The 18,948-nt window shown below is 48.4% G+C and overlaps 1 protein-coding gene across 1 annotated transcript; it reads left to right on the top strand.

Annotated features, from left to right (window-relative positions):
• Positions 1–817: 817 nt before the first annotated feature.
• AKR1B1 (aldo-keto reductase family 1 member B) lies at positions 818–18,725 on the top strand. The gene is made up of 10 exons (XM_070617744.1): positions 818–1,879; positions 9,958–10,125; positions 10,829–10,945; positions 11,969–12,046; positions 12,343–12,465; positions 12,966–13,072; positions 13,395–13,476; positions 14,058–14,141; positions 16,030–16,112; positions 18,311–18,725. Exons 1-10 carry the CDS (start codon positions 1,715–1,717, stop codon positions 18,351–18,353), a joined length of 1,050 nt encoding a protein of 349 aa, XP_070473845.1. The 5' UTR covers positions 818–1,714; the 3' UTR covers positions 18,354–18,725.
• Positions 18,726–18,948: the final 223 nt, after the last annotated feature.

Genomic DNA, 18,948 nt, shown 5'->3' with positions numbered 1-18,948 from the left:
GATGGGGTTACTGGTTCAGAGCACTTTAAGATTCTTATTGCTGTCAATATGAAGTGCTAGAACGTTTCTCAGAAGGATTCCACTGAAAGTTTTTTTAAGCATAATTCTGATCTGTGCACAATGGCGCGTCACAGGCATTACAGAGGCAATGGGGCAGTCAGGAGACTATCATAACAGTGTGTTTCAACTATAGTACTATTGTTGCTGTAGAAATTCCATGGGTCTGACTTCTCACATTTGCGTAACCTGGTCAGAATACTCCATTTTAGACAGTTACACCTTCATGGAGCGGGAAGTTGTGGGGAGATTCTATACTCAATGATCACAGAAATAACAAAGCCCTTCATATTGAGTCCATGTCCCTAACAGATGACCCCTCTGTGTATACCAACCTGGTCACTCAGGGCGCAACATTTTCTGAAGAAACTAGTGCTATGGACAGAAGCCTCTATGCCAACAGAGATCTTAGGAATGGAGAGTGCTGGGTTCCTGCTGTTTTACTCCAAAGCAAGTTCCCAGCTTTAGGGTCAAATTAAAATTCTATTATTTGGGGACAAATAGCATCAGAATTTGCCTACCAACAACAGTTTTTATAAAAGTCAAATGGAAAAATATCTGGGCTCCTCTGTTGTGTATAAATTTTTCCTAGCGGGCACTTTTTAGAAATTACTAAATGGAAAACCACCAGAATGGCTGGTTCCTGAGTCATTACTCAGTAGGTTTAGTTCTCAATCTCGCATAATTAGGGGAAAGATTGGAGAGTGATGGAGCAGAAAGAGTAGGTTTGGAGTAAGATAGAGCATCATGGAGAGAGGTCGTCAGAAAGAAAGCAAAATTGTCTTCAAAGCTCGTCCAGCAACTTTCCTTTGGTTATCTCGGAAAATAATGTCTTCTTCCCTGCCAATTAGGGCTGATCAGTTTATTTTTTAGCACCTGCTACCTCGAACTACTTGAAGCTACAATATTAAAGCTAACTTTTCTTTTGTGGGTTTCTGCGTATTCACTCCTCTTCTTCTAGAGAGTTTTGCTAAGGTGCCACATTGAAACTTGCCGCTTTGATGGAATCTTACTTTTGAAAGACTGAACTTTTCCGTGTGTTTTGGATCAAGCTCATCAAAGCTTCCCAACCTGAAGAGACGCTGGCTTCTGAAGGAAGATTTGCTGAACCACACCCAGTGTATACAGACACAGCTCGTACCCAGGACGGCGCACGAAGATAGCCCTAGGAAGCCACACAGAGGCTGGGCAAACCCAAATCTCAAGAAGGTGTTCTGCAACACGATTGCAAGCCATTTCTCTGACACGCACCTTTCTAAGAGCAACGTACACTAATCTATACCTGTAGTCAGTATGATTCATACAAATTTAGGACCAGACATTTGTCAAATTCCCAAAGAGCATGATACTGCCCTTGGACAACAGACAAACGTACCCTTCTGGGTTCTTTAAAAAAATAAAACCAAAACTCCTTCCCAGGCTATTTATAGGATGTCTGTGACTTCTGCTGAAGCATTCCCTTTCTACGCCCCACAGCGGTTGGCCGGCTCTCTTATGCCGAGTGGGGCGAGACCGCTATCAGAGCGGAAAAACCCCGGTCCCGCTAGGACCTGGTGGCAGAAGCATCCTCGCCGAGCCCCCGGGCAGGCTGCGGACGCGGCAGCCTCGACGCGAGCCGACCAATCAGAAGCTGCCTTTGAGCAGCTGCGCGCCTATCATGCCCGCCCTTTCCTGGGGGCGCACCGCCTATTTAAAGGTCCGCGGCGCCATTTCCACGGTGTGGTTCTTGGGCTGGGGTCTGCGCAGTTCAGCTGTCATGGCCACCCATGTCGTGCTCAACACCGGTGCCAAGATGCCCATCGTGGGCCTGGGCACCTGGAAGGTAGGTGTCCTAGGAGTCGCGTCCCCGCGGCTCGCTTCGGGTTCGGCGCGGCCTGGGGCGGGGAGGGACCTCTAGTGACACTGAGTGGCCCCCGCCGCGGACGCCCGGCCTCCGAGGAGCCACACTCGGGCCTGCCCGGTTCCCATCCCCGGCGGGCTCGGGCCGATCCTCGGGGCTTGCATGAGGTTCGGGAGGCCGCCCCTGGGGACAGTTGGTGGGTACCATCCCCAGGCCGCACTCGGAATCTGATCCCAGGTGGAAAATCACCCTAGGGGACTGAAGGGCTTCCCGAGCTCTCTCCTCTCGGGCCCCGGGGATGGAAACGGGGAGGCGCCAGGAACCGGAGCCGGAGCCGCTGTGGGGCGTGGAGCCCGCGCCTTCCCCTCCCGAGGGCGCTGCGTGCGCCTGTCCCTTTGTCTGTCTGCTAGTTTCCCCTGATGGTTTCCGTTTCTATTCTCTTAGGAATAAGCATCTCAAGGTAAGCCCAGAGACTGCAGATAATTAAATTAGGCGACGTGAGTTCCGCCAGGACCCGTCCCTTTCCGCCTCCCCAAACGCGCGGCGCTGCGCCCTTCTGCCGGGCTGGCGGGCGGGCGCGCGCTCTGCCCGGGGCCGCCTGTGAGGGGCGTTCGTGTTAATAAAACGGCCTCCGAAACCTTCCCACCACCGCAGTCTCTCCCGAGCGCCGCTGAGAACTGGTTAGGGATAAGAGGGATTGGCTGACCATCTGAAATTAGGGGGCACAGGAGGGTGGTGGTGTGGGTGCTGGGGCAAAGCTCGGTATTTTAAAGCTGCTTTAATTTCGGGTATTAGATATCAACGTTCCGCAGCTGTGAGCCAGGTTTTCCCGGGAGTTTGGAATGTGGGCCTGGGCATTGGGTGTTTACACACGGACAAGGAAAGAAAAGACGGGGATTGAGTGCACCGTGAAATAAAACAGAGGATGGGGTTTGTCTCCACCCTGAAAAGCTGCTGTTGAAAATTAGTCAAGATAAGGTGAATAAGAAAAGGTTCCTGGAGCTGCCTCTCACTGTGTTTCTTGGCCAAAGTGATCCGAGTATCCGTAATTTGTGTTTCCTTGACACAGTCTAGTAAGTGTAATTGAATTATGCTCTGAGGGTATAATTGAATTACGACCGTGGGTACCGAGTTAAATTCCATCTGTCGCAGATTATTCTCTGGGAATGGGTGTGAAAAGACACTTTCTTGGCAATAGCAAGTTAGACTTTGTGTTGTGATGCAGCACACAGACATACACACATAACTGGCAGAAAAGTTCCACAAAACGGTACTTAATGTTACTATGTGGGTTACATTCTGTTGTTCTTATTAGCTTGTGTTTTCAGAAATTATAGTCCTGACCTTAGGCCCATGGTTTGAAAATCACTAGGGTAAATAAGGAGTAAAAGTTGATTGAAAAAGGGTTTAAGTCATTCGCCTGAGCATTTAACACCCTGAAAAGTTGTATATTTGTTTAAAATAACATAAAATCTGTGCAATTAGATCGATCGTTCCAGCAGACTAAGTTCATTGAGGGCTAGGTAGTGTAGTGGTTGCCTTGTTCACTACTATTTCCAGCACTTCTCTCAGTGTCTAATAAATACTGGGTACCTCAAAGGAATGTGTTGAATTAATGAAAAGAAGTAAGATAACTTTAGAATTTGGGGAGTGAGGAGACGAGGTTTGTACAGAATTGTGTGGAGGCACAGTAAGGAGGTAATAGTGAAATAAGTAGGATAAGTATGGGCCTGGAGTAGATTTCCTTTTTTTTTCTTTTTTTAATTTTAATTTTGTTTTTAAAGCAGTAACATTGGATTATAACATTATAACTTTCAGATGTACATCATAATATATTTCGAATTCTGTGTAGATTACATCGTGTTCACCACCCGAAGACTAATCACAATTCATCACCACACGTGGCCTTCGTCACCCCTTTCACCCTCCTCCCTCCCCCTTCCCCTCTGGTGACCATCAATCCAATCTCTGTTGCTATGTGTTTGTCTGTCTGTCTGTCTGTCGTTTTTATCTTCTACTTATGAGTGAGTCTTTTTTTTTTTTTTTTAAGTGCAAAAGTTATATGGATAGTGGCTTAGCGCCTTTCCCCCTATATGCGTGTACATATTCCTTCACAGAAGCTGGGCAAAAAGATAGGGTGACCTAAATACCGTTCACTTATCTTCGTGAGAACTGGGGGAGGCCCTGTGAGTGCGTGCAGCTCCTTGTTCTCATGGATCTTTCATGTCATGGTGGCTGTTTTACCCTCCACACCTGTCACAGGGCTCTCGTACTCTCCAGCCTCCTGTCCCCTTGAAGGTCCTCAGACTTCCCCTTCTCTCTTCAGAGGTGAGGGTCTCCGGCATCTCTGCCTCAGACCCCATGTGGCTTGGAGGGGTTTCCCCCTGGCAAGCTTGCCTTCAGCACTGGACGTTAAGTCCACCAGCATTGTATTGCCAGGAAGCAGTTAAAACAGAGCTTACTTCTGATGTGGGCCAGTATCCTATTGCTGGTAAATGTTTTGACCTAGCTGAAAAGTTGCTGGTAGTACATGGTCATCATAACTCATCCACATGCTCCAAACTGAGGAATGGAGGTACAGTTGTGTTTCTCAACCTCTTTTCCATGATCTGCACACCTGCCCCACCCAGGAGCCTTTGAAACATTTTTCCCTAATAGTCCCCCCATAAAATTTTAGCATCACAGGTAGACTGTACATCTGTTTACGTCCTGTGGTCCTTTGGAGGGCCACAAACTATTGTATAAGCTGTTTGTCTCCCCCCCCCCCCCCCCCCCGTGAACCAGTTTTTGCCTCTTTGAAGGTGATATCCCCCCTTTAAGAATGCGTGAGGTTGAAGAAAATGTACTGAGAGAATTCCTGTCACATTCCCCTAGTGGGGCTAGCTTGTAATGGCTCCGAGATTCTGGGACCGGGGAGAAGGTAGAGGTGCTGGCCTTGGAGCTAAAACAGTACCTTGTTTTTTCTGTTCCACTGGCCTCATCTCCCTGCAGCCCTCAACCCCACACTCTCCAAGACCGAAGATATCCAAATAAGTCCTTCCTGCTAGCCCTGGTCCATTCCCATCTCAGCCAAATGGAGACAGCAGTGCCTTAGAATTCAGGACAGATTGATTCCAGTCGAGCGGAAGGAAGTTATTTTCAGTTTTGTTAGTTGGTTTGTGTTTGTTGCCAAACTTGATTATGAGCTTTGATGTAAAATAGTAGCCAAATTGACTACGTTTTTATCATTTGAAGTTGCAGTTTACATTATTAAACTGTAAAATGAATTTAAATGATTGAGCATGAGCCAAGTGAGGGTGGCTTATCTACATCAGATAACGAAGAGCGTTTCTGTTGACTGTGTATAGAAGGTGAAAGGTAGCACGCTGTAGTCATCCTCTGGATTCTCCCCGATGCTTATTCTGTTGGAACCTTATGTGGCACATTTTAAGCCTTGTTTATACAAAGCTGCCAGATCCTGGTCTCCCAGTGTTGTAGAGTGGGAACATCGCGTGTAATCTCAGAGCGAGCTGGCCCAGCTTGCTCAGATTTACCCACAGTTGATTGGGACTATGTTGTCAATTGGTTAAATTAGGACAGAAGTTGAACTCTTTCAGTTACCAAAATACCTGTATTCAGCGTCAGAATACTTAACTTTTTGTTATCAAGGTGCTGAACTGGAAACGAGAATGATATTTGTAAATAGGAGTTAGAACAAAGCGAGGCTGTGCCTATTGCTTAAACCGCATTTCTTTGTATGCTCTTCTGGCATACATAGGGTTTGGTGAACTACAATCCAGAGGCCTACTTTTGTAAATAAAGTTTTATTGGAACACATCTCATTCCTTTATGTATTGTTTATGGCTGCTTTTGGGCTGCAACAGCAATGTTGAGCAGTTGTGACAGACCTTTTGGCCCACAAACCCTAAAAGATTTTCCCTCTGGCCCCTTCCAGAAAGTTTGCCAACTCCTCTTCCAGAAGATCCTAAGTAAATTAATTGGAACTTGGACTACATTTTGAGAAGTTAGGTCACACATGCCTGTTTAACTCACATCTGGTTGAAATGATTTACACTTACAATGAAAAATAGAAAATTACATTGTGACATCACTAGTATTTAAACAAAGCCAATAATAACAAAATAATTAGTTTCTCTTAAATGCAGGTGGAGTTTCTCTAAGAAGAGCTGGTTTAATGGGAAGAGGTTGACGCTCACTGGCAGCTTTTCTGTGATATGGTACTTTTCAAGGATTTAGAAGTCCATGGCCGTGTTTCTCTATTAAATCTCAGTTCACATCAAAAGCGGTCATTTCCCATTCCTGCCTCAGGATGATCATTGGCACACTGTTTCGTACTTCTTACCCAGGATGGGTTTTTTCCCCCGAAGTGAAGTTTTCTTTGCCCCGTTCTGCCTTTCATTACAAAAGTAATGCTTGCTAACTAGAGAAAATTTCCAAAAAATGCATCAAAAAGACCGCAGGCCCCTCTTCCCAGAAATCCCCCTGGTTAATGCTGCAGGGGATTCAATTGCCGAGATACTTTGTTTTTACCGTTTACACTGTTTGATAACCTTTCTGGATCGGAGCTATAGTTTTCTTTTGACTTGCAGAGGGAATATAGCGAGGGATGTTAAAGTAACTGGCAAGAGGTACAAGCAAAGGGCAAGATGATTAGGTTTTAGGAGAGGGGTGTGTGTGAGAGAGTGAAAGTCTAACAGTAATCATCTGAGTTGGTGTTAGCTGGCCTGGGAGTGTTCTGAAACGTGGAACTAGGGAGAACCATCTTGTGCAGGTGACGGGAGCCTCGGGGGCAGAGACTTCTCATCACCATCACTGGGTGCCATCAGCCTACAACGTCAAGTTGCTTCCCAAGCTGGAGCTTTGGAGCTGTATGATCTGAGAGGGGTGGCCCTGTGTGGATGTGCCCAAGTCACAGGGCAGATTAGTGGCACAATCGAGTTTAAAGCTTGATTTAGTTTGTAGGATCTGTATAATTCAGTTGACAGATTTGCTGTTAGATGTATGGAATCGTATTTTCATGATTTCTCAAAAGTCTCAATATGGGGGCTGGCTCCGTGGCCGAGTGGTTAAGTTCGCGCACTCCGCTGCAGGCGGCCCAGTGTTTCATTGGTTCGAATCCTGGGCCCGGACATGGCACTGCTCATCAAACCACGCTGAGGTAGCGTCCCACATGCCACAACTAGAAGAACCTACAACGAAGAATATACAACTATGTACTGGGGGGCTTTGGGGAGAAAAAAGGAAAAAATAAAATCTTAAAAAAAAAAAGTCTCAATATGGATCATTCCTTCTGTTTGCATTTTTTAATGTTGACATGGAATGGGAATATGGTGCCATCATGTATTAGTATTTCTGTTGATTGAGTGATTTTTTTCACCATATCCAAAATTGGCTGCTTCATTGGTGATAGGGGAAGTTAGTTTAGTCTCTTTGTGGGAAGGGTTCTGCATTGAGATAATTAATATTGAGTGTGGTTTGTGGAGTCTGGTTCATTTTCATCCCAGAGGATGACTTTTCCAAGCCAAGGAGACTTGTCCTCTCACTGACGAGTGTCTCCCTGCTTCTTGGGGTCCACCCCGGAGGAAGGACCTCTAAGGTCCTCAGCACGGTTTGAATCCTGCCGTCTCTTACTAACTGCAGGATTCTGGGCTGCTTTCCAACCTCTCTGTGCCTTGGTTTCTTTATCTGTAGAGATAGCAGTAGCTACCGGGGTTGTGGGGAAGATTCAGTTCCATAATACATTTAAAGTTGGTCCATAGTACCCCCCTGGGCGGGTTCCGTTCAGTGACGTGATCTGCCCTGGCACAAGCCTTCTAGTCGTTCACTAGTGTGCCTGCCCCAGGACCAGCCTGGCTCACTAGCCCAGGTGAGAGTCATTGGTTCCCCCCTCCACTGCAGAGCACGTGGCCCCACACAGCCTCCTCCACCCTGTAAAGGGGAGGCCAGCATGTAGCTTCCATTCACAGGAGTTTTGCTATAAATTGCCACAACTTCGACAAATTTAATTTGTGAAATGTCTAACAATCCTAGCTTCTGTTTTTCCTTTCCCTTTGAAAGCAGTTTGGTCATTTTCCAACTAATCAGCCCTCTGTCCAGGGAAGGGTCAGGGAGCAGCAGCTTCCTCATGACCTCGCAGAGGTCATTTCTTTTTTTTTAATTAGCCCTGAGCTAACATGTATGCCAGTCATCTTTTTGTATGTGGGTTGCCGCCACGGCATGGCTGACTAGTGCTGCAGGTCCATGCCTGGGGTCTGAGTCCATGAATCTGGGCCACTGAAGTGGAACGTGCCAAACCTAACCACTACACTACAGGACCGGCACCTTGCAGGTCATTTCTGTCCTTAACTTTGCCATAAAACCACCCTGTGAACTTTTTCTTAATTTTGTGCCAGTTGTTCAGCAACCTTGATTCTCCTAGTGTGTACAGTTCCAAGGAACCAAATAACCAACTTAATCTTAAGCAGAAAAAATGGTATGTTTGAAGTAAGGATTCATTGACCTACAGGATGACCTCGGATGTACCAGATTCAAGGATATAAATAATGTCACCAGGATCGGTCTCTTTCAATCCTTATCTGTCTGTCAACCCTTATCTGTCCTCTAGCAGATTCCGGTTCACATTCTCCCAGCACGTGACCCCAGCAGAATGAAAGGTTGTCTTGATGGTACCAACTAAAGTCCAAGGATTGAGTCTCGTGGGCCTGGCTTGGGTCGTGTCTCTGCCCCTGCACCAGTTGCTGTGGCAGATGCAGTGTGTGGCCCTCTGTCTGGGGCTGAAGTTCTATTCTCTGCTCCATTCTTTGAACCTTGAAGCGGAGGGGCGTGGCTGCAGGTGCAGCTTCTTAGGTCCTCCAGAGACATGGGAAATTGCCAGATCGTCTGAAGACGTTTCCTGCTCCGAGACCTGCATTTAGTCTCACCCCCTACCCCCTCTGCTGTTTCTGTGGTGGCCAGCAGTTCTGGGTGCTAATAGACTGGGGTCACCTCCCCCCCCACCCCCCCCACCCCGGCCGGCCTGTTCACCAGAGCCAATGTCAAAACAGCAGATGTCTGCAGCTGCTCATGGCCCTGGGGAGTTTTCCCTTCGATTCTTTTCTACTCCAGCTCTCCAGAGGAATGCACTCTATTCATTCAGCTGTTGGTTGCACATGTGTTTATTTTTCACCTCTCTGGGCTGAGCAGGAGCAGCAAGGAGATGTGTAAGGGTCTGTGCAGTCAATCTAGGTGCTGGTGAAGCTCAATGGCTATTCAGACACTTCCTCCTCCTCCTCAACAGCCAGGCTCCCCCCTACCATCCTGGTCACTCGATTGGTCAGATGGTTTGGGCACAGACAGCCGTTCAGTCTCTTTGCACTTCTGTCCGCAGATCATATCGCAATCTTCCATGACTCCCATTTCTCTTCTCCTTTCAATTCATTTCTGTCTGTTAATATTTCTAAGGGGCCATCTCCTGCCTCCACTACTCAAAGCAGATTCTTGCACGGTGAGAATTGAAGCACAGGTCTTTGAATAGGCTTCGTAATGTTCTCAACTTCATGTTAATCTCCCAGAACTGCTGAAGAACCAGCAGTTGCTGATATCAGAATCCACGCATGAAAGGAGAAAGTAAAGCACAGGCATTCACTGACTGAACTCGAAAACCAACCAGGAATTGAGTAGATAGTTACAGCTTTTTGAAATGTTTTGAGCTGTTTGAAGGAAATGGTATCCCTTATTGTCTTGGGAACCTAACAGATTCAGAGAATGGGGGATGTTTTATACAGTGGTTTGTGTATCGATGGATGTGAAGAAACAAGGAAGTGAGACGGCTTTGGCACGTCTTTTTAAGGTGATCCATTAAGTGGTGGTCAGATTTTCCTAAATTGAAGCAATGTGGCACTTCACCTCAGTGCCCCATCCCAGAGCGAATAGTTTAGAATGCTGCTTCTGAGACTTACCCTACCTAGCTTCTGGGAGGAGCGGTAGGCTCACTCTGCCCTTCCTCCTGGGTTATGTGCAAACTCTGTGTTTTGTTTCAGTTCTGGTTTTAACTCCGTGCGTTCCATTCCTTTTCCTTTCAGTCCCCTCCAGGCCAAGTGACAGAGGCTGTGAAGGTAGCAATTGACCTTGGGTACCGCCACATCGACTGTGCCCACGTGTACCAGAACGAGAATGAGGTGGGGCTGGCCATCCAGGAGAAGCTCAAGGAGCAGGTGGTGAAGCGTGAGGACCTCTTCATCGTCAGCAAGGTGCTGCTCTGCAGGGGAGCCTGGAGGATGGGGATCCTGTTCACATTTTTCCAAGGGCGGCATCAGCTTAGGAGCCAAGGTCATACCCTGGGGCCTCTTAATACAGCTACAGGCAGTTCTTCCAGGGCAACCACGTTAACTCAAGGCTCCAGAGCTCACCTGTCTGTGGCCTTCTGTTGGATGGTTGTTCTACCCAGACCTATTGGTTAGACCCCCTTGTTGACGAGGCTGAGGTTGTGGGTTGGCTCTCCCTTTCCAGGGAGCTATCTTTGAGGTCAGAACTTGGTTCCCATCTGCGGGCTGGATCTCTACTGGCCACCATCTTTTACCCGGAGGATATTGGTGCCCACAGGACACCGGGTGGGAGGGTGAGGCTGGCTCCACAAAAACCAGCCTGGTAGGAAAAGATTTCATGTCTAGGGCCTAGAGCTGGCTTGCTGACCTATCCATTCTATTTTATGCCTTCAGTTTGGTCCTTCTGAGAGGTTTCCTTGACCTGATTATCCTACCTTCCTTTGGAAAGTTAAGATCCATGGTGTGAAATGGAAACTCCCTCGCCACCATTTACAGCATCACGGTGAAATGGGTGGGTTGTGGGGAGAGGAAAATTAATCTTCTGTCTTCAAGCCGTCTGGCTCCCGGCCAGGAAACAGCTTCCTGCGTGGTAGTGATGTGATAAGATGCGTTCTCTCTCTGGCTTCAGCTATGGTGCACGTACCATGAGAAAAGCCAGGTGAAAGGAGCCTGCCAGAAGACGCTCAAAGACCTGAAGCTGGACTACCTGGACCTCTACCTCATTCACTGGCCAACGGGCTTCAAGGTGGGGGCTCAGGGCTCAGGCCAGCTGCCTGGGTCTCAGGTGTGGTTTGGGGCGTGTTGTACCCTCCTTTTATAGCAGGTGATGAGTGGGTAGACGCTCTGTGTGTGTCCTTGCCACTCAGGGTGCAGTCCCTGGACCAGCAGCAGTGGCATCACCTGAGAATTTGTTAGAACTCAGTCTCAGGCCCCACACAGGCCTTCTGAATCCGAGCCACAGATGACTCGTGCATAGTAAAGAGTTTAAGGGTGCTGCTCTTTGTCATCTGGTGATTGTGTAATTTAAAACTTAGTGACAGCAAACATGGCTTGGGTGACCTTTCTGCACATAGCTGTAAGGTGTCATCAGCTGTCACCCCCACCCCGCCTCCAGGCACGTCCACACATACACGTTCATACCTTGCACCTGTGTATGTGTATATTCCTGTATTCCACACACATGCCCCGTCCTGTGGAAGCTTAATAAATATTTCTTGGTCAGCAACCTGACTCTTTGCACAAAAAGAACCTTAGAGTCCTTTGCCATCTTTCTAGCTACCAGCTCAGTTTTCTGCTTTGTCAACCAGCTGGAAAGCGTGTGGATTTATCCTGTAGCTCTGTTATTGCACTATGGTGTATCAGGACCTGATTTTCTTCCTCGTTTTTCATGATAAGCCAGCAAGGCTTGGTGAGGTGACAGTTTTGTAGGCTAGTAATCCAGCCAGGCCATGGGCCCTGTGACTTCTGGTCCGGAGCCCTTCTCCCATCCACACACTCTAGTCCCTGGTGAGGTTTGTCTCACTGACTGAGAACCATCCGTCTCCATCTGACAGTCAGCTCCAACTATTTGGTAGAAAAAGTGAGGACCTCAGGAGTTGTCTGCTTGTTTCTTTTTCACACTGACATACAGATTTGCCCTTATCTTCTGTAAACTTAGCCAGCTATCCTAGTTTGGAATAATCTTTTTAGAACTTTGCTTTCAAAGATGCAGCTCCCCCAACAGGTCTGTGAAGGGCTGTTATTGATTGTTTTTTTATTTTAACGACAGCCCGGGAAGGAGTTTTTCCCGTTGGATGGGGAAGGCAATGTGATTCCCAGTGACACTGACTTTCTGGACACATGGACGGTAAGGCGGTCCTCGGTTTGGCTTTCTCCTTCATTGCTGGTTTCCTATTCTTGTGCATGAACCAAGTGTGAGCAATCTGCTCTGCCATTTCTTTCACCGCATTTTCTCATTCTGTCACTGTGTTTGCTCTTCCTGTCTCATTAAAGCCAGCCAGGCTTTTATCTTGGTGTCTCTTGGCTTCTCAAAGGTCTAATAGTAAGGGCAGGACCTGTTAAACTGACTGGTGCAAAAGACGCTTCTGATCCTTGGCCTTTTGGACACCTGTCAGCAGTGAGCAGACCCTCTTTTGTCTTTAGGCCATGGAAGAGCTGGTGGATGAAGGGCTGGTGAAAGCCATCGGAATATCCAACTTCAACCATGTCCAGATCGAGAAGATCTTAAACAAACCTGGCTTAAAACATAAGCCAGCAGTTAACCAGGTAAACATCCAGCAGGGAACCTGATATGCGTGGAAGTCTGTTTTGTTACTCTCTGATCCTGGCAGTTACTTCTTGTCCACATCACCCAGGGAGTAGCCAGAGGACAGGTCCCTGGGCATGGGCAGTGTCCTGATTTATGATTTGGAGTGAATGTTGCAGGAGAGAAAGGGTTTGAGCCTGGCTTGTGGTGACTTGGGGTCTCAAGAGTAGCATGCAGACACTGAGATCCTCAGACCTGTCACAGTGGATAAAGGGCCAAAGCCAGAAAAAACCCTTAGGGCCCATGCCATAGTAGATTGGTAACAAGATGATTATTATTAATGGCGAGGACACTAGCTGGGAAACATAGACAGTTGTTACAGCTTATCTGGAAGATGAGACATTGGTTACACATAATTTTCTTTCTGGGGAGGGAAGGGACTTAGCCTGGGGAAGCTTCCTGTATGTCCTATCACCTGTGCCCACAGGGGCACCGTCAGCCCTCCTGTTTGCACTTGTAGATCGAGGTCCACCCGTACCTCACTCAAGAGAAGCTAATCCAGTACTGCCAATCCAAAGGCATCGCGGTGACTGCCTACAGTCCTCTCGGCTCTCCCGACAGGCCCTGGTGAGTTTCCATGGGATGGTGTTCTCTTCACAGTTGGTGAAGATTAGAAATGGCTAAAAAGAAAAATTCAGCATCAAGGAAAATGCTTCTGGAACTGATTTGTAGACCTTCCCAGGAGTCTCTTGTTGGGTTTCCTGGTTGGTGTTTCTAGCAACAAGATGCCTGCCCTTTTCCCAAAGGGTTGGGAGTTTGTAGCCGAGCTTCGAATCGAGGGGGAGGCTGGCAGGCTGCCCTCCGAGATCGATGGGAGTTAGGGTTAGGTTGCTGGCTGCCTTGAGTGGTGGCAACGATGGTTGCTCACACAGACTCTTTCTGTCTCCAGGGCCAAGCCCGATGACCCTTCCCTACTGGAGGATCCCAGGGTCAAAGCAATTGCAGACAAGCACAATAAAACCGCAGCCCAGGTACGGCCATTTCCAGGCGCTCGGGGCTGTTCCCAGAACTTCCTGCATTCGTGGTGGTCCACATTAGCCAGGGGGGGATGACCGAGGTGACTGGTCAAGCGCTCCCTGGAAGTGTGGCTTGGAGCATGTAGTAGAAAGGACACAGATGGGAAGTTAGAAGACTGCCCTGCGGTCTGGGGATTGTAGGCCCTGCCCACTCCCATCACAGGCTGCCCCAGGGGTCCGCATTGGCTCCTGGATGTGGAAGCTCCTCTCTCTACTCAGAGAAGAGCGCTCATTGTCAGTTGCACGGGAAAAGGTCTCTCTCTCCCAGGTGGGAGAATGAGTCCTAGGCGTGAATAGTCTCCTTGTAGGTGATAACACCTGGGAGATGGGGACACTCATGGCATGGCGGCTCTGAAGTCAGGGGTTGAGTGCCTCCCCTCCCTGTTGCTGGGTGTGACCCTAACATCTCTGAGCCTCGGTTTTCTCACATAGGAAGTTCTGGGATTTCCCTCTTCAGGTGATGGATATATAAGACGAAGCGAGATAATAAGAGAGAGTTCCTGGTGTACACACACTCTCGGCACATCTCCTCACAGGTTCTGATCCGGTTCCCCATCCAGAGGAATGTGGTCGTGATCCCCAAGTCTGTGACACCCCAACGCATTGCTGAGAACATTCAGGTGAGATCTCAGCTGGTCAGCACAGGTTTTCCTCAGTGGAGAAGGGGACAAGGGAGGGCTCTTCACAGGGCCTCTGATCCCGTCCCTGGATTGGCATGTGTGGGACCTCCTGTCACCTCTCAGTCAGGGAGCCCACCTGAGTAAGCTGCAGTGAGCAAACCCTGGACTTAGGATGGTGGCTCCTCATGGGTGGAGGTACCGTGCCTGGTGGGCCTCGCGTGGGGGCAGGCCCTGTGCCTCAGTGGCCCGTGCTGTGCATCACACTCCTAGGCTGAGCCTCCTCAGTGACTTAGTGTTTGCCTGAGAAATCTTGCTCTCAAGCAGCACTGCCTGGCTTTGCATCAGGGCTCCATTAGTTACCATGCCTCAGTTTCCCCATCTGTAAAAATACTGATTTTGAGGATTGTCATAAAGATGAAATAAGATGTATCAAAGGGCTTCACGTAATGCTTGATGCTTCCATAAGCACTCAGGAAATGCTGTGCTGATCAGTCTGTGGACTGCAGAGACCTCCCAGGTACTTAGCCCACCCACCACTTCTGCCAAGACCCTGTCTCACAGTGAGCAGAGCAGCAGGGCTTGTGTCAGGGCACCAGGGGGCTGTTCTTTGTGGGCCCTCAGAGCACTCGCTGGAGCAGATCGGCCTGCCTGGCGTCACGTCCCGCCCTGCCTGCCTCTCGCACGGTTGTAGGGGCTGTGCCCAGGAGGGTCCTCGTGCCTGTGAGCCTCTGCTCCCAACTAAGCAAAGCAGCTCCGCCAGCACCACCCCGTCTTCACCTGAGCTCTGGTTCCCAGCGGCTCTGTTTCCACGGCGAGTGGCTGATTTCGCCTAGTCCACTGGCCACAGGCTCTGGCTGTAACACGTGCCACTGGTCACCTGGGAGGCTGGAGTGAGGCCTGGGGAGGGGAAGGGAGCTTCCTGCTTAGTAGGGGAGACAGTTTTCTTCTTATGTACAGGTGTTGTAATTATTTGAGATAAAGTGGTAAAACAGTGACCACTTGAGACACATCCAGCTGGAGATGGATCCTTTGTTTCATATTTCATTTTTTCAGGGTGTTAGAAAAGAAATATTTTTAAATGACTAATCTCATAGTGCTGACTGTTATTTTTGCATCTTATTCTGTTGTCTTTGCACATTTTTGTGCAGTTGTAATCTCAGAGTATGCCGCAGACGTTCTTTGTGCACAGTCTGTGGTCCTTTGATGCTGACGGCCCTCTCGGTCTCACCTGGGGCGCCTCGGGCCTGCCTCCTGGCCTGCAGGCGGGCCGGGTTCTTCCTGAGCAGACTGCTCTTCTCGCAGGTGGTCGTCCTCCAGCATCCCTTTCTTGCTTCGTCAAGACCTTATTTGGCTTCTTAGGCCCATTTCAAACACCGTCTCCTTTGACGGCGTCCTTCAGTTCGCCAGTTGGAATTCCTTTCTACTTCCTCTGGACGCCCTGAGTGCTTTGTGTAGCATCTTTCATACAGAGTGCGATGCATTCTTCCTTGTATTATAGCTGTGGAATTACCTCTTTCTTTTGCCTCATTTTAAACTGAGGCAAAGACCATTCTTACCCATCATCATATTCCCCACTGGTGCATATCTTATCACAATAGAAGTGCTCAACACTTTTGAAATGAACTGAAGGGAATAAAAAGTACCATCTTGCTGGGAGGTTCTGGAAGGGAAGGACTGTCTTCATTGTTCCTTATAGTCCCAGCCAAAACATGTGCATTCTCTGAATAATCATGCAATACACTTTCTCTGAGTTTCACCTACCTTACTGCCCCCCCTACCCAACAACAACTATCAAGACAACAGCTATCTCATCAGTGGTCCTGCCCAGAGCCGCCTGTAAATTATTTGCAGAGCTTATTGGAATTTCCTTTTTTTTTTTTTTTTTTAGGTCTTTGACTTTGAACTGAGCAGCGCGGATATGTCCACCTTACTCAGCTACAACAGGAACTGGAGGGTCTGTGCCTTGTCGAGGTGAGTGAGTCCCGGGTGTGACAATCGAGCAAGTCCCGGGAGAGGAGCAGATGCTGCAGAACAAAAGAATAACTCCTGAGGCCTTAACACCCAAGTCCTGTGATCACAGCCCTTCTGACTTGTGCATATTACCTTGCTGTCTCATCTGCGTGGGGCAGGAAACATTTAAACCCACGTCAGGTGAACCGCGCACAGCCATGGGGAGAATGCCGAGAGAGCTGCTAGCGTCTCCCTTTGCCCAGGTGCACTATTGGCCTGACTACAGCACCCACATATTTTGGCATTTAATTGTCAATCTTAGTGGCTCATCTGAAACCAGATGATCCCAGGTGACTCCTGCCCGACCCTCCTGGAAGAATTTGCATGTGACTCTTTGTCTCATAGCGACTCTAATAAAAAGGGTTTAGTAGGAAGAGCCTGGTGCTTAGGGTTCTGACACTGATAGGCCACGTGACTCGGAGAAAGTCACTCGAAGCCTCTGACTGGCAGAGCCACCCGCGGCCCCTCCAGCTGCACCTTTGCTGGTCCCTTGTATTCCTTCTGATTGGTAGTTTGGAATCTGAGGAAGATGACAAGGAAGGTGGGTTTTCTTTTCTTACCAGTGCAGTAACTGAATAAAGTTTAAAACTCATCTTCTGCTTTCAAGAAGAAACTTCCCATTTTACAGTGGAGACTAAGAAGCTCGTCTCACTGCTTTCGTCGTCTGAGCGCTCTGGTGGTTCTGTCTCCTTTCAGTAGTTACTCTTCTGAGCAACATTTGAACATTCCCCAAGACGGGATAGGGTGCTTGCTTTCTCTCTCCAGCCCCTGTGCGCGCTCTCTCCCAGTTCTGTTTGCACCACTGGTGACACCAGCTGCCACTCTGGCAGATGTCAGTCAAGTTTGCATCTTAGACAATAACTCTTTCCTATGCTTCAGGTGTGAACGTGCTTGGCGAGCGTGCTGCTGTCACAGCATGGCCTCAGATTCAAAAGAGGCCACAGAGTTTGTCACTGGCAGCGCCAAACTGGGGCCCTTTCTGATGGCCCTGTTTGTGTTAATGATACTTAACCTTTAGACATTAAAATCATTTTTGGATCTAGTGGGCAAAGGAGAGAGAAGTGAATCTTTCGCCAAGTTACAGCTGTTCTCCTTTGAGAATCTGTGTCATTCATTCAGTTCCGCTTTCCCTTCCCACTGCTGACAAACTACAGTGGTTTTCTAATCAGTCCAATTAGTCCATTACATTTACCCTTCCTCCACTCTAATGCCATTCTAGAAACAGCTGTCAGATTATTCTCTGGGCTACTGATGGGAGAGGCTGGCTCCGACATTCCCAGGTCACCTAGGAAGCTTTTTCTAAGTATGCATTTATGTACATACACATACATTGCAATACATTGCCTCTTTTTGGCAGTTATTGCTATACTGAGCTTCTGTTGCTAATGGCAGTGTTATATTCCTCAAGTCTGATGGGATGCAGAAAAAAAGGCAGACCATGGGGAACTTCTGAATGGCTCTGAATATTTCAATAAGAGTTACATGCCCCAAGCTGGGTTCACCCTGGGCCTTTCACATTCTGCCCAGCTGGTCTTTCCAGCATTGTTACCATTATGTTCCCAACACAAGCCATTGGCCTTACCAGATAGGACTGGTAAACACGCATGCAGCTCTCCACTCCCAGCTCAGTGCCCAGCCTGTACCCCACCCCCCCCGGTGTTTCCTGTATCAAATCCTCGATGACTATGCTGGGCTCACTTCAGCGCCCACTGATTTCTGGAGGTGTGACGTGGCCTCTCACTCCGTGTACTCGGAGCATCTGCTGTGTCACACACACAGACTCCTAAAAGCTCTTATGTTATTATCACTCTCTTACTGTTTAAGACAATAAGATCTTATTGTCTGGTCCTGCGACTAAACTGAGTTACCAGAAGGCAGGAATTGTATTTCTTGCCACCCTCCACTCCCCGGGCACAAGGAAGGGTGGTGTGCATCATGCATGTGCCAGTTGATGAGAGCCTGTGGCAGAGGAGTCTGGAGGGCTGGGCCACTGCTCCCAGGTGCAGACCCATGATCTGCAGTCTCTGAACTGGCTTGTTGCCTCTGAGGCCTCTATTTCTGCCTATAGTGAGACACTCACCATTTCTGTCTTTGTGTAATTTGTTGTGGTCAAAATCTCTTCCTTGAAAAGCAAATATGCTCCTCCTTTCTCCTGACAGCTGTGCCTCCCACAAGGATTATCCCTTCCGTGAAGAGTTTTGAAGCGGTGGGCGTCTGCTCTTCCCCAAGTGACCTGCTGGTGTGTTTCCTACTTCATTTTCCCCATATGTAGCGTGGTATAGCCTGTGTCCCACAGCAGTGGATCAGCGACCTGAAGACGAACCAGCGAGGGCTTGGCCAGTGTGGTGTTGGGTCTGAAGAGTAGCGTCAGTAGATTAGAAGTCTCTCCCAGTTTTCTTTACCCTTCTTGTCGTCCCGCTGGGGAAAGCACAACCTGAATACCCTTTTCTGACTAAGTTCAATCTACAAAGTCAAAATAGTGCCACTAACAATTGGATTTTGCCTGCTTGAAACTGTAACCCTTTCAGCCAGGCTTTTCTTTGCCTCAAATAAAAAGTACGTTTGTGAGCTTGACGCTGTTTTGTTTTTGTTTGTTGAAACGATACATCGCCTTCTGTCCCTCTTCATCCCATTGATACCCGTAAAGCAGGCCATTCAGTTCTGAAACAGGAATGTGGACTTCGTGTCTTTCCTTGTAGTTGAGGACCCCTCATCGCAGTACTTGACCCATTCAGCTATAGGGTGATGGGTCTCATTTGGCTGCACATTGGAATCACCTGGGGAGCTTTAAATGCTA

Source organism: Equus przewalskii, chromosome 4 (assembly GCF_037783145.1).
Source record: "Equus przewalskii isolate Varuska chromosome 4, EquPr2, whole genome shotgun sequence".
In the NCBI taxonomy this organism is placed as follows: Eukaryota; Metazoa; Chordata; class Mammalia; order Perissodactyla; family Equidae; genus Equus; species Equus przewalskii.
This window is presented reverse-complemented; position numbering and strand designations above follow the sequence as displayed.

Coding starts and splice junctions, on each gene's coding strand:
- AKR1B1 (XM_070617744.1), top strand. CDS start 1,715: ATGCCCGCCCTTTCCTGGGGGCGCACCGCCTATTTAAAGGTCCGCGGC. Junction 12,047..12,342: donor ACTTTCTGGACACATGGACG/GTAAGGCGGTCC, acceptor TTTTGTCTTTAG/GCCATGGAAGAGCTGGTGGA. Junction 14,142..16,029: donor GCATTGCTGAGAACATTCAG/GTGAGATCTCAG, acceptor TTTTTTTTTTAG/GTCTTTGACTTTGAACTGAG.